Genomic DNA, 15,921 nt, shown 5'->3' on the forward strand with positions numbered 1-15,921 from the left:
AATACTAGCTTCCCTACCTTGCAACATGATTTCCAGTGATGATTTTGCTTAGCAGTGTGATGAACCTCAACGTCTGTCGTTGTTTCCGGCATCTGTAAGCCCTGATTAGACTAACATTTGTCGTATCCACTTCCTAAAAGTCGACTCTGTCAAGTGAATTCACCAAAGGCTGCCTTCTTTGCGTGACTCTTCGCAAACAACAAAATATTACAATCATAACCAAACTTCCTGAATGTTACGGGCACCACCACATTGACTTGCTTGATTCCCTCTAGAGGGTAGTAGTACCATAGATCGCCACTAGGAGGCGAGAAACCGTACTAGCGTAATGTGCAAACGGTCATAAGAACCAAGCTTGGCATGGTTAACTAATCCAAGCTCGGCACGGATCGGTATTCAGAGGGTAATGTAAATGGGGCTTAAGATTGTTGATTGTGTTGATTTTTCATTTTTCCTTACTACTATTATTCTAATTGTTTTATTTCGGACAGTCCACATATGTTCACATGTGCACAGAATCTCTCTCCATCATCTGCCGCAGCACTGTTAACTTGCACATTTGTTTACTCGCAACTTTATTTAATTGTAACTTTGCACATGACCTGAAAACTTGCACCAAAAATTTAAGGGTTGAGAAATAGCGTTGCAGGTGATGAGACATTTCTTTTGCATATCCTCCTGCCATAGACTTGTGCAGTTTAGTCATCAGCAGATATATTTAACATATATTCATAATGCCAAACGCTCAAAAGTTTGCTCCTGCTATTCTCCTCATTTTAGAAATACAGTTGCACCTGATTAAAATTGAGATTTGCTCATGCAATCGTTTTGCATATTGTTTTACATACAAACCATTTAAAGATCGGGCCTAATATAAAAAACAGGACATCTTTATAAAGGAAGATAAATATACTTTGATCATTTACAAGAGTAAAATATAGATTACCCGATGTGAAACCTTAACTTCCTCAAAATTCTGGAAATGCAATATGAGTTTAGGGTTTACTTACGTGGCGACCTGATGCATGACCTTTGTTGAGGTGTCCTTTAGTGTGTCTTTTAAGTTGTCTTTAAAGTTACTGAAGAACTTCCCTGCTCCTCCCTTCACCATGTCCAACAGCCCTCCCCCGTAGCCTGCATCCATATCTGAAAATAAAAACATTATGCAGACTTGAATCCACTGAAGGGGCACCCAATCAGACAGGCTGGTGTGGATCCACACAGAAAACAACTTATTCAGTATTTTTCAGATGAAAGAGAAGACTTGATTGTCAACACAAGGATAACTTATAATAATCAAAATAGATCTAATGGGTAAAGGCTAGTTTAATTTTATAGTTAGTGGCAAGATAGCTGTTGCTGCCAGTGCTTTACATTAGAAACAGTAAAAGTTAATATTAAAATGAGACAGAAGTTGACTCTATTGCAACAATTAAGTACACATTAAGCCGTCTGCATCTATTTCACTGAGAAATTTTATTTCTGACACACACTTTGAATGCATTATAAACCCCTCCTCCAAACAGGATTATTTTCGGCGCGGCACACACACTACAGCAACCGGAAAACGAAACATGGCGGTAGCCGGTGTTTCAGCTAAGCAGTATATGGCATGGTTTGACGTGGAACAAAACGCACTAATTTGTTAGATGTGCCGCAAAACCATTGCTGCAAAAGGTGTGAGTACAAATACATTCCTAAAAAGTAACCCACTGCAAAATGAAGACTGTTGTAAACTGCATGTCAGCATCTCCCCGCACACCAATTAAAACATTCAATAAATCAGCTGTGAAACCGATGACCTTGGCCTCATCCTTTTAAAAAAAGCTGTCCCATATAAAAGATAAATAAAAAGCTATTTATTACATTATTTAAATGTTTTTTTTGGAGGCGTTGGCAATGTTTTTCAGGACTCCTGTCTGTGTGTTTGTGTTCTGTGTTTGTCTCCCTTCCTCCACCAGGAGGCGCCTGGTTCTGGTCCGCCTCCTCACACACCTGCTAATGGTTTCCTCGTTACGGAGGGTTCTTAAGCTGCTGACTGCCACTACCTTGACGCCAGAGTGTTTGCCAGTTTTGGGGACTCTAGCCAAGCTGAGTTTTGCTGAGTCAAACTGAGTTGTTGTCAACCTGAGTTTTAACATTGTTTTTGTCTTTGCCTCTTGACAGGAAGTCATCCTGCAAACTGGATTTCTCGGACCTTCTCTCCCAAGAAGGATCAACTGAGCTTCAAACTGAGCTGGGGTTTAAACAGGAGGTTTGGACCCACTTTCCCCAAGAGATCGTTTGAGCTTCACACGGAGAAAGGAATTCACCTCCACTACGACCCGTTCAAGTACCGTAGGAAATCTGAGTGGCAGTCAGTTTTCTCTGTTCACCTACAAACAGCCGCATTCTGGGTAAACCCTGTTCCGCCCTCCAGCGAATCAGACAAACACTGGAACTACAGCATACAGACTGGAGTCAAAGATTCAACAACTTCTCTGGAAACGTGAGTCAGCAACCAGATCCTCTTCTACAAGTTCACGAATCAAATTTCCCACTGAGCCTGAACTAATCGCTGTGTCTTCCCCCTCACTTTGCAGTTCCGGTTGAGCAGTGTTCAGAGCAACATTTCTCTCTGCATTATCTCTTCAATAAAACCTGTTAAACCTTTTCCCCTGGTCTCCCTGTTTGGTATTCTGCATTTGGGTCTGAACTAATAAAATCATGACAATGTTCTAAATTTTGCAACTTTTTTTGTTTCTTTAATAATGCTCTAATTTTTGGATAGAATTTCCGCTTTTGTTTTTGTAATTTGAGGTAAATTTCTTTTTTCATTCTGCATTTTTTTTTTTTATGCACAAAAGAGCCCTTTTTATTTTGCATTTTATTTAGTGTTGTGTGTTTTTGCTTTGTTACCTATTTGCTTGCTGGGATCTTTTTAAATATCTAATACTGACACAGGACACAAGACCTAATGTGGCAGTATTATTTTTGAAAAGCTTTGAGCTGGTTATATTTTTTGTAAATTTAAAACCAAAAGTTTAACTGATTATATCAGTACAGTTTTATGCACCCTATTGTTTTTGAAGGTAATTTAAACATATTGTGATATATATCGCGTATCGCAATTATTAGATTTTTCTTCATATAGCCCAGCCCTCAGTAGGTGTAGAAACAAATTAATAGGGTTTGACCACTTTTGCAGTTTACAGGAAGTTTTTTCTTAGTGAATTATTGGACCTAAAATCTGCTTTTCTCTGTGGTTCTGAGTATGTAGCATCGACCTGAGAGGTCTGAGTGGTTGATCCACCCAAAAAAAAAAAGACTTGTCTGTGATGTATTTTGTTGCTAAGCCATTTAGTAATTTGGAGACTAACAGAAGTATTTTAAAGTCTATTCTCTGATATTCAGAGAGGCAGTAGAAGGACTTTAGTTCTGGGCTGATGTGCTTCAATGTCTTAATTTAGGTGAGGATGCTGGCAGCGATCTTCTGGATCAAATGCAGTTGTCTAATTCACTTTAAAGGCAGACCAGTGAAGACACTGCTGCACAAATGAGCTCTACAACAATCAACACATGATATTTATTTTTTTTTTTTTAAGTGTTCCCATGCTTGAATGGGTTCATAGTCACCCGATGACATTCTAATGAACAGCTTACGTAGTCTGCATTGTTATGGTAACTAATGTTGTTGTTTATTAAGATCTAAATTAGTGGAGCATGTCGATATTGAACAAAAGGGGCCTTAAGATGGACTCTTGGGGAACGCGACATGTGATTTTTGCGGTCTCTAATGTGAAAAAAGCTTTCATATCAAAGACCGCATGTTGTTTAAAACTCAGATGAAGAACAAAAAATGACAGACTTCAGTTCCATGTTTTACATCCTCTCATAGTAATGATCAGTCTGAGCTAAAAGCAATTAAAATCTAGAGTATATTTCACACCTTTTGATTACCTGTACATGTGCTGACATTTTGGTTTATATGTTACAATGAACCGATGAGTCACTCCGTAAAATGCATCTGACTGTAAAGTACTGAAGCACAAGGGCACACAAAGAGGAGACACAACAAAATGCATACCAACTTCACTTGTGTGCATCTCTAGTGTATGTTGGAAGACACCCAAGTGTTATGTCTGAGTCAGCATGCCACTGGTGATCTGAGAGTTTCTGTCCCTCATCTTTCTCTTTCTGTCTCTGTCTCTACATCTAATCCACTCTGCAATCTGCTGATAGCAACAACAGTGTCATTTCTGCATAAATTTGGCAGAGAAGGCAAACACTGATATAACATTTTGTAGCCAAAAAATTATTACAAGTTGTTCTATCTAATCATCAAGGAAAATTAAATAGCTTATAAAACTGTAAAAAGTGTGACTAGTATATTTAAAAACTCACAACTGCCTGACAGCAAGAGAATAGACACTCTTTCTATAACATCACCTGGATAGATGTTGTTTCAGTGCAACTCTCTGGGAAAAAATACAATTCCTTCTGCTATACCAACTAATCATGGCATAAAAGGAAATTATGCACGTTTTTACAGATCAGAAATGTAGTATACATGGGTCAATATTTTTTACATTATTTGTTGTTGTTTTTTGCAGTTACAGCTGCAGGAAACTCTTTCTTTATCCAGGGTATATAACCTTTTATCTTTGCTGAAGATCATCCATGCTAGAGGGAGAGCTTATCAGGACTTGTCGTAGATTTTAATTGACTATCTATGAAGATAAACCTTAATCATGATCTCAATTCTTTTTTTAAGGCTGTTTTTTCCCTGTAAAATTTTGACCAGTTTCCATTTTCCTTAGCTACAACAAAAATAACTATGCCACAGGAGGATGCTGCCATCACAATATTTCAAAATTTCATTTTGCCTATAAGTGAGATTGTTCCATTTTGGTCTTCCTTCACACAAAATCTTCTTTCACACCTTTACTGTGTTCCCTACATGACTTTTATGTTAGAGGAAAACAATGTAAAAATGTCTATACTGCTTAATGATGGAGTACTTTTGACTTTTAAAAGCACAAATTGTTCCATAAAATGAGAAATTTCACAAAATAAATAATAAAAAAACAAAGGGTAAAGATTAAATAAAATTTCCATCATATTTCTGAGGTAACTGCTTTGGATGCTGCTTTGAGAGAATCATCTCTAAATACACTGATATTTTAACACCTTTACAAGCTAAGATATTAAAGCCTAAAATGAATAATCCCCATTGGCACATTGAGAATTTGTTTTGTGTGTTTTATTTTATCAAGATGTTTTTTCTTAATTAATTTCTTAATAATATTTTGTAGTGACCAAGGCAGATCATTTAAGATTTTAATACAATATGAGGGGCATGGAAGACTAAGATAATGGAAAGGAGTGGAATTGAGTCAATACCAGTGATGAAGGGCAGCATATAGAGCAGCACTAAATGGGGCAAACCGATAACCGAGGCTCTGTCCTTAAATATCCCAATGGATCAAATTCCAGCATCATGTCCCAATATCTTAGCTTCAATTTTCCCCCGCAAGCTATTAGAAAATATGGTGGCATTATCATACTGTGGGAATGGTTTGTTGTCCCCATGAAGAGGGAAGATAGTGAGAGCTGATGGGCAGAGTGACCCATCTGTATGAATACATGTGCATTCTAGCAAATACTGAAAGGAAACATATTGAAAGAAGAAAAAAGGTGTCAGACTCCTTTCAATAGAACTAAACCCTAAACACAAAACTAGTGACCCAGCAAAAGGTCCAAAGATTGAAATTTACTTAAACACAAAATTGATAAGACGCAAAATAATCTAAAGGTAAAATATCATCCTTTTTCAAGCCTTTCAAAGTCATCTATAGGTCAATTTAAAATGAAATAATGTGTTTAGAACTACATGAACATTAATCTATTATGAAATATGGTTGTTATACTACAACCCTGAAGTAAGACACTTGTCTTTGAAACAAAGCTGCTCATCTCATGACTTTATTGAATTACACCACTTCTAAAGGCAAAACAAAATGTGGGGCATTTCAAGCTAACAAAAGAATCCCCAAATCAAAGGGGTGGACCCATGCATCCGTTTCAATTTGCATGATGGCTAAACAAAAACAAGGCTTTGATGGGCTACTCTATAAAGCCTCGAACTCAACGCTATTTTCGATGTGTTGAATTGAAAAAGCTTCCTGGATGGGAAGCAAAACATCTTCAAATTTGGAAACAAAGTCCAGTGCATTGTTTTTTAACAAACAAACAAAGTGTGAGGCCTTTTATGGCTTAAAAAAACATCTTTTCACTCCTTTTACATGAGCTTAAAAAGAAAGGTTGCTGGCCTGTCCTGATTAGCAGCTAAAAGAGTCTCTTAGTTGAATCTTTGGGTCATTATCATCATGCTCTCCTCCTCCCTGGTCAGGAAAAAGTAGTGTTTATTTACAGGGCAGACACAGTAAGGTTGAGATAAGTACTTCTGTTAGGCAGCATTTTTATCCAAATATTCTCCAACTGCTTTTCTCACAGGTCAGGGAGGGGCTGTAGCCAAATGGCAGAGCTCATGTAGATTAAGACATGCATGAATAAAGCCAAACACGACTATGTATGTTTATCATTAAATAATAGCTATAGCCTTCTCCTTATTGTTTTCCCTGACACCTAACATGGGTTTAAAGATAAAAATTACATAAAACAGCGGCTGTACTAGTTATGTTTGGCACATCTGAAGGCTCTTTGAATACATTGCCCTTCTCTTAATGCCTCAGACCTGTTTTTAATCACTATCCAGGCCAATGTCAATGACACATCCAGCTGTAAATAACAAAGCCTGATAGGCCCTAAATTTCCATGCTGCTACACTCCTAAGCACTGTTTTATCCTGAATGGCTGTCATGTCAAATTTTAATCTGTCTAATTATAGACATGCTGATGACAGCATTAGTCATTCACAATACAGATTAACCAGAAGCATATCCCACTCATTCCCAGGTTATCAAAACATGCAGAAAGCATGACACAGCAACATTACAGCTGTGATAAACTGCACCTTCAGGCTCTCAGCATATCAGGGACTTTATTCATTTTGTGCCCATATCTCCCCTCCACAAGATACTTATCTTCTGTTGAACCAGGAGAAAAAACGATATAAGAGCAGATACCTTACAGTACTGAGAAAAGCAATCTCTTCAGACCTTTCTTATAGGGAGACAGATTTTCAGGTAATCTATATAGTTTAAAATATATACTTTAATGGTTGCTAAATTAGAAAGATGCAATTCAAAGTGAAGCCCCACATGACCTCACTGCACCCTTATACTCACCACACAAACTTTTGTGGTTATCATACAAAGAAGACCTTGACAGACATGGTTCTACAACAGATGAAAAAAAAGGGCATTCCACAACAATCTGAGGGAAATCTCTAAGAATATGGGATGTTTCTTCACCTCTACTATCAGTTTGACTTGGAGTAGTTTTTATTACAGGGAGAGCTTGAAAAAGATCAGTTTTGGCAACTGGATGTGAAGTTTTTTTTAAAGACGTTTTGCGGGGAGAACTTAGATTAATATACCGTATCAGTGCTCCCCAACACAAGTTAGAACTGAAGAAGCCTCTTGGATGAGAGGCGAAACGTCTTTAAAAAAAAAACTTCACATGCAGTTTCCTAAACTGAACTTTTTCAAGCTTGACCCTGACCTGAATCTTCACAGATATATTACAGAGAGAATATTTTTAAATAAATCACAATCCTTGTGAATTATTACTCAGTTCTTCCTCATTCACCCACTCATTTTCCTCCTCCTTATCACTACTGTAAATACAACACACGGGTTTCTAATTCACATTCGTAGGAGACACATTTGATTTGAACCATAGCCTCACAAACAGCATTTCTGGGTATAAAAACAAACACAATAATTTACAATTTGGCTACTTCCAAAACATGCGTGTAACCCGCAAAAATAACCACAATCTCACACAGAAAGCATTGTAGTAAAACCTTCAAAGACCTTTCACACTCCCATACTGGATAAAGGGAGTCCACTGTAGGTGTGGTGCCCTTTAAAAGACCTCTCCACAACTCTGCAGAGGCTATTTAAATTCTGGTACTGGTATTTGGTTTTAGTCAGGTGTAAAGAGACCTTAAAGCAGACATCAGACAGAAATCTGAGGGTTTAATGGTAAAACATGTGCTGGTGTTGGTTGGCAGAAAATTTCCAAGTTAGATAGTAGCTTGTTCTTGGTGTGTTTGCATTTTGTTAAAATTGAAAAAACTTACAAGGATTTGCTCTCTATAGAGCTCAACTTCAATCAGGGACTCACATTTACTGCAGAAAATAAGTGTCTCTGCTTGTGGAACATTTTGCCTTTTGTGTAAAAGACCAGGAAACGATGCCAAACAAACCATGGCTCACTTCTCACCTCATGAAAACTTCATCCACATGAATGCACATACACAAGAGAAGAAATGTGCTCCTCAATGTGACTGCATATTTGAGTAGCTCTGCTATCTTGATTCTAAAAAATTTTTATAAAGGAACCTTAGTTCCACCATTAGTGGACCAAATAATCTATTTTCTGATTTTTTTTTTTCCTAGCTCCTGTGTTGGATGCTGGGACTGAAAGGAAATTTTGCAATATCTTTTCCTTTTTTGACAATCGTTATGGTGTATAAAGAAAAATAATGACTTGATATTCTGAATAAAATGTAAAAAAAAAAATAAAATACAAGGAGAAATGTTATTAATAAGCTATCATGAATAGTAAACTACTAAATATAAGTGACTGTTGTACTTCTTTTGCTTAATTTTGTTTTAAAGCTATTTCTTTCTCTTTTTTTAAGAATATAGCATTGTTCATTATTTCATTATACTATGTTCAATAAAGTAAAACCTAAACTCAAGTTGTTTTTTCACACATTGAACCAGCTTATTCAAAGCTCAAAAGACTCAACCCCGTGGAGTTGAAAAGCAGGTGCTGAAGATGCAAGAGAGAGGAGGTGGAAATTTAAGGCATATCTTCCATCAATCATAATGGGCAAGTATTATGTATTTTACTGAAACATGGCTGCAGGATTATATACTCTACTTCAGTGTCTTTCTACTGGGCTTTCTGAACATACTAGTAGACAGAGAACAGCTAATATTGGTTAGTCAAACATATAAACATCTATAGACATCATATGATTTGACTTTTGAATATAACCACAATCACAGATTGTGAACGCCTCTTGGAAATAAATTACTGTCACTCAGATAACATGGAGGTGTTAACTTCAAGCAGAGTGGAGTTGTAAGCTTCCCGTCTGTGCCCCACACTGCCCCCTAGAGTCTTCCAGAATACTGATTATAACTGCAGGGAGTACAAATGTGTTAGCAACATTCCATGTGTCTCTTTCCACACGGAACATAGATGCATCAAGCATAAACCAGCCTTAACTCATGGTAAAGTATGAAGCAGGATTAGATTATACATTATATTTCAAATATTTTACAACTCACACAGCCCTGTTAAAAATGATATCTTCAAAAGGCTTAGGGGGCGCAAATACAAATCAAGCCAGATTAGGCCATTCACCTTAACAAACCAGTTGGAAATATACAAATTAATAAGTGGTCCATGGTTCCTGTAGAGGAGCTGTAGAGATCATAGTTATATATACAGAACAACAGCTGGCCAAGCACTCCACAAATCCAACATTTATAGAAAAGTAGAAACATTTTGTTCTAAAGTCCTGTTTTCAGTTTGCAACAAGCCATGTGGGTCACATAATGAACTTGGTGCTCTGGCTAGATAGGACCAGAATTTTAAATGTTGGCCTACATGCTTCATGCTGGGGGAATGAGGCATGTAGGAAAGATGGTCATTAAACGAGAAGATAAAAGGAGCTAAATACAGGACAGTTCTGCAAGGAAAGGAGTTGAAAGCTACAAAAAAAAACTAAAATTGAAGCTTGACTTCACCTTTCAGCCGGAAGGAGAGCTACTTTCCTACAGCTTTTAGACACATCCCAGCTCCAACACACCGTAATCATATTGATGGCACATTAGCAGCCATTTAATAAACATACTAGATTCAGCTTAAACATGGATGTGGTTCACTTTTGAAGCATAGATGCACTTAAAATCTGCAGAACAGTAGATTCTGAGGGCTGAAGTTCAGACCCACGCTCCTAATTTAAAGCCAAGGCTTCAACTGAAGATAAATGGGTTGGTGTCTTGTCTCTAGCAGAACAAACCTCAAAATAAAAACCTAAACAATTAGTGTTGTAACAGGACTAAAGGTTGTTTTACAAAGGAAGCCTTGAATAAAAATGTGTGCCACACTGTTCAGACTTAACAAACTCTCTTATGCTCAACTCCCACTTTTTTCACACACACACCAGAAAAACATCAAGTGGACATTGTAAAGTTAAAAAAATTAGATATATAGTGTTCAAATAGTAGGAATTACTTTTCAAGCTACCAAATCCCTTTTAAACTGTTGAAAAACTAAAAATTTTATCTGGAAGACTATTGCTGCTACAGCCAGTTGCTTCCATACCTTAGTATGATATAAACTGCTTTTATCAGCAGCGTGTAGCAACCGTACTATGATCTATTGTCTTCTAACATGTCTGTTTGAATCTGTCTGTTCCTTGTTATTCTGTTAGCTGGTTCCTTTTTTCCTCCTGTGTGTCCAGATGGATGTGGGAGTGTGCAGACCGCTGAACCATTTAGTGATGATGACTGCTAATGACGGCTCTGTTAATGTCTCAATCAGGTAAAACTGAAACAGAACACACAAAAAAAACTCCACTCAGAAAGAGAGGGAACCGGACACCATTGAGAGTTCTTGGCTTTGCCAGAGAGATCAATGGCTTGTTTGAACGTGCCTCTCTCCTTCCAGAGAGCCAACATTTAGCCTTCAGTATCCGGCTGTGTGAAAGTGGGGTAGATGGATACGTAAACTCACATACACACAAACATCAAAAAGACCACGTGTGAGCAAGTGGGTGAGGCCTGCCAGGCCTAAAACACATCTGACACATCTGAGGGAACCCCTTTGCCTCTTCCCTGCCCCCACTCCCCTCTCCACACTGACCCTCCCACCTTCATCTTCCAGCTTCTTGTTTCACATAAACATTTATCCCTGGGGGCAGGATGGCTGCACACAGCACTGCAGAGATTTTTAACTAGATGCAAAACCAAATGCTTTTTCAATGGTTCTTACTCTTTTAAGCCTCAAAATATTGTTTATTAAACCAATTTTGACATCAGGAAGAGTTTCTCTAGTACTATTTTAGATTTTTATCCGTTTAGTTCACAATGATAAAAAAGCAACAAAAGATGAAAAGGGAAAAGTGTTTTCATATACAAGTTGAGGAAATCTCCTCTTGAAAATGTGTATAAACAATGCCTCCATAGTTTTTATTTCCAGTTATTTATCCTTTTAGTTTAAGCAGAGGAAATCCTCTAGGTATTATCTGGGTTGATAAAAATAAGATCTGTTAGTTTTTGACACAATTGTCCAAAGTGACAAAGATCTGGTGAAACCTAAGCAACCCTTGAAATCCCCAGAAATAATAAATGTATTATCAGAAGGTGTTACAGCTTGCAGCCATTTGTTAGGGTTATTGGCTGAAGGCCATAGGCAGAGAAGCATTGGCCAGTTCATTATGATGTGCATTTTTTAGTAATTGCTGTTGTAAATTATTTAACCTTGTTATTCATTTTGGCTTCCTCTTGCCAACACCTACATCATGCACTGGAGTAGCCCTTAGCCGATTGTAAAGCGGCATAGAATGAGAATCAGCCCCTCCAAGTCCAAAGGCAAAGGTTCTCAAAAGGAAAACTGTGGCCTTTCCCCATCAGACAGGAGGATTTAAGTATTGATGGGCCTAGTTTACAAGTGAGGTGAGAATGGAGCAGGAGGTCAATAGACGTGTCGGTGCGACTGCTGCGATAATGCTGTGAAAAAGGCGTAGCTCTAGATTTACCGCTCGGTCTACGTTCCTACCCTCATCTATGATCATGAAATCTGGATCATGACCGAAAGAGCGAGATCCGGGATACAAGCGGCTGAAACTAGCTTGCTCTGCAGAGTGGTTGGGGTCTCCCTCTGAGGTAGGGTGAGGAGCTCAGTCATTCAGGAGAGGTGTCAGAGTGGAGTCACTTCTCCTCCACATCAAGAGGGACCCAGCTGAGGTGGCTCAGATATCTTTCTTTGGATGCCCCCTGTACACCTCCCCCAGGGGTTGTTCCAGGAATGTCCCACAGAGAGGAGGCCTAGCAGATGACCCAGCACACAATGAAGGGACTACAGTATGTCTCTTGGCTGCCTTGGGATTTCTTGGGCTAAAGAGGAGCTGGAGGAGGTGTCTGCTGAGAGGGAAGTCAATGAGCCTCTGCTGTAGCTGCTCCCCCTGCGACCCGGCCCCAGATAAAGCGGAAGACAACAAGTACAAGTTATACATTTTTTTATGGGATATAAATAAAGAGATGGGTAGATGGGAGGCATTATTTGTAATCTTCAAGTGGCACACCAAAAGCATAATATAACATAATTTCAGTTTTATTTTGCAGTTGTCTAGCTAGGAAAAAAGAAGTTCAATGAAATTAATGAATATTGAAACTAATTGAAAATTGCCCTCTTCATTTCTAAATTCCTTCTGAAGCCCTTTAACTGAAATGCCCCATCTGATCATGACGATCATCACCTTTATAGTAAAACTGCAGCAATCAATCTGCAGAAGAATTTGTTTTTTTCTGTATCAGCTTTGATATGAGAATGCCAACAAAACTTAAACTGAATTGCTTTTCTTTTTATTCAGATTAACCAAAATGTACCTATCAAATATGTTTTCCATTAAAAAAAAACATTAATTTAAAAAAAAGAGCAAGGAACATGAAAATTCTGCATATCAGTGAGGCAAAAATCCCTCCTTTTTATTTGACACAACAATCAATTCAGCACCTGCTTCCCCAACCATCTCACCTAATTATGCCCCTGTTCTAAATACATGACCCTCATATTGTAAGATACTTTTTAGAGGTTTATGACTATCGTTTATCTTTGACTTTACTTAACATTTAAATTTAAATTCTGCATAAGAAAGGATAATTTAATTTGTTTTGCTAAGAAATGATTGATGCCTTCTAATGACTTTCATCCTAAATAAATATTCTGATATCTAATTCTTGGTATTGACAGTAACATTGCTTCTTATCTTGGTAAGTAAGAGAGTTTTCTTTGTTTTACTTGTATTGGTCTTTTTCTCTTCTTGTTTATTTGCTTGTTTTTAACTTTTTTTTTACCTAGAGCACTTTAAATGGTTCTGTAAAATGAAATTTGCAATATAAAAATACATTACCTTAATATTATACACCCCTTAAATACAATTAAAGACTAAATGTGTTAATGGTCAGTTTAAATGTGGTAAACACAGCATTAGAAGTACCATTTAGACAGACAGCCTACATTTGGGCTCAGTGTGTGCTTTCAGGGTTAGCCATGATGCTGATAACCTTCCATGCTGCCTCCACACCGGGACAGGCCGCAGTAACACTCTGTAAAGTCATCACATCTTTTACTCTAGTCCTCTCTTTCTCAGCACCCTCGCCATGTCTAGCCGGGGGGCCGCTGAGCGCTCCTACCTGAGCTGTCCATGGTGCTGCAGTCTTCCTCCCTCAGCGGGCCCGCCTTTGGTCCGAGCGTAGCCACGATGGAGCCTCCCAACGAGCCGCCGCCGCCTCCTCCGCTCCCCCTGCCGAAGCCGAAGCTGTCTCCGCCGCTATCGACCAGCTGCAAACATTCATAGCCATCGTAACTGGTCTTTTTCTTGTATGCTCCTAACAAGCTCATTACAAAAGAACACAAGGATGGAGGAAATAAGGAAAAAGGCGAAAGCGGCTGAAAAAAATGACGTATAGGCTACACCGCCCCGACGCTACTGCTGCTTCTGCCGGGTGCAGCACATGTCCGAAGATGGGAGGACAACCGGTCTCTGCTTTCTGAGAATAAGAAATGCTATCGGTAGCTCTGCTCCCTCTGATTCTCCTTCTCTCTCTCTCTCTCTCTGTATCGCCTCCTCTATTTCCCAGCTCCGCAGTTCACTACGACTCCCAGCTGCTGTTGCTGCTGTCCCCGACCGACTTAAAGGGAAATCCACCACAGCTCCGGGTCCCATAGCTATTATGCTCCAATCAATATTCCCCTGGACAGATGATAATCGGGCCCACCTCTCCATAAGGCTTCATGGGTCCATTTTTTTAAGCGAACAACTAAATTATGTTTTTTAAGGAAAAGTTTCCCCTCTTTTCCTTATGCATTGATTCCCCCATTGCTTCAATAAAACACCATATATCTCATTTAATAATGCACAATACATTCAGCTATAACAATGAACTATTGTAGGCACAATTGTCAGCAGAAAATCCTAGACATGTGAAAAACGCCTCTGACTTTTTTTTACGTTTTGTTGATTATTTGTGGTTGTTGCTGTTTTTGTAAATAGAGGCAAAATTTTATTTTATTTTTTTCTCAGATCAGGTAAATGGAAAATACAATCATAAATAACATTTAATCATGTTTCTATAATACCCCTCGCGACCCCAATTGGGACAAGCGTGTAAGATAATGGATGGATGGATGGATGGATGTTTCTATAATGACATTAGCAGTGGCGGTTCTAGACCAAATGTACCATGGGGCCAGGAGGGGGCCAACGTTGTTTTCATGGGGGCCCAGAAAAGCATGAAATAAAAAAAACAGGGTTAGCGATTTAAATATATTAAGATAGCTGCATGAAGTGAAGGTTCTATTCAATTAGGTTTAGATAAAATTCTATGTCTTATTAGATCAATAGACATTAATAATTTAGGAATTTTCCACATTTTTGACTTAATTTAATTTTTTTTTTTTTTATATAAATTCTGAATTAGAACTCCAGAAAAAACGGATAAATTCAGCTGTAAAAATTATATATTTTTTTAAAATCTGTTTTTGTCACACTCCGGGTTCTATCCGGGTGCAGGCCAGTTTTTCTCTCTCTCTCCTCTGCAGGGATGGACGGGCAGGTGCACTACATCTGAGGTGATCACCACCCTTCTTAAGGAGCTGGAACCAGGAGGAGGGCGTCAGTTCGTTAACGCCACAGAGTTGGTAACAGACCAAACCCAAGCCTAGTCCTAGTAAAAGTTAAACCCTAGTCTAAATCCATTTTTGATCCTTTTTCTGCAGAACCCTTGTTTCTGACCCCTGGACCCAGCCGTGAACCTTAGACCTTGGACCCTCCGCCTGAGAAACAACCAGGAACCCGAGAAGGATCTCGGGTTAACCACCGTTCAGCCCTCCTACCTGCGATCACCTGCCTGTCCACCCTCGAACCAGGGAGAGAGTACTGGTCAGCACACGGACCACCGGGGACACTTCCTCCCCAAGAACGGACCACAGCCTCTCTACTGTGAGTGTCTCCCCCACCAAAATCCTCCAGCACAGTTTCCTCTCATTCAACAGCCTCTTCTTCTCTGCAGAAGCCCAGAAGAACCTGACCTGACCAAACTGCTTCCAGTTCATGTCCACTGCCTTGTTTCTCAATAAAACCTCTTAAACCTTCTCCAGCCTCTGTAGTTGCTCTCGTCCAGAGTCACCTTCAATTATGACAGTTTTGGAAAAAAAAACATTTAGCAGATAAAAACTGGGATCCTATCTCAAGGCCACTGAAGCTATCACCTCCTTGTTTTAAATAATTGGTAAAAACAGAATTTGTAAAGAAAAAAATGAAATAGATCCAAAGGACCTATCAGTAACCATGTCTGTTCCAGGGCAGATCATCATTAGAATTTCTTTGAGTATTATGTATTCAATACAGGGGCCATAACGGGGGCCAGAATATGATCTACAGGGGCGCTGGCCTCCGTTGGCCCCTGTCTAGAACCGCCCATGGACATTAGCATCTGTTAATGATATAGA

The 15,921-nt window shown here is 38.8% G+C and overlaps 1 protein-coding gene across 3 annotated transcripts in view; it reads right to left on the reverse strand.

Moving 5' to 3' along the window:
* dnajc6 (DnaJ heat shock protein family (Hsp40) member C6) overlaps positions 1 to 15,921 on the reverse strand; it is a 58,123-nt gene that overhangs the window by 35,743 nt on the left and 6,459 nt on the right. For 2 of the 3 annotated variants that reach the window (XM_015378680.1, XM_015378679.1), the window contains exons 1-2: positions 13,605 to 14,074; positions 1,011 to 1,146 (exon numbers count right to left, since the gene is read on the reverse strand). In XM_015378680.1, coding sequence (XP_015234166.1) covers positions 1,011 to 1,146; positions 13,605 to 13,812 — 344 coding nt within the window. In that variant the 5' untranslated portion in view covers positions 13,813 to 14,074. Of the gene's footprint in view, positions 1 to 1,010; positions 1,147 to 13,604; positions 14,075 to 15,921 lie in introns of those variants that run through there. The other variant, XM_015378681.1, reaches the window with a different exon arrangement.

The sequence above is a fragment of the Cyprinodon variegatus genome, unplaced genomic scaffold (genome assembly GCF_000732505.1).
Source record: "Cyprinodon variegatus isolate N-32 unplaced genomic scaffold, C_variegatus-1.0 Scaffold176, whole genome shotgun sequence".
Classification (NCBI taxonomy): Eukaryota; Metazoa; Chordata; class Actinopteri; order Cyprinodontiformes; family Cyprinodontidae; genus Cyprinodon; species Cyprinodon variegatus.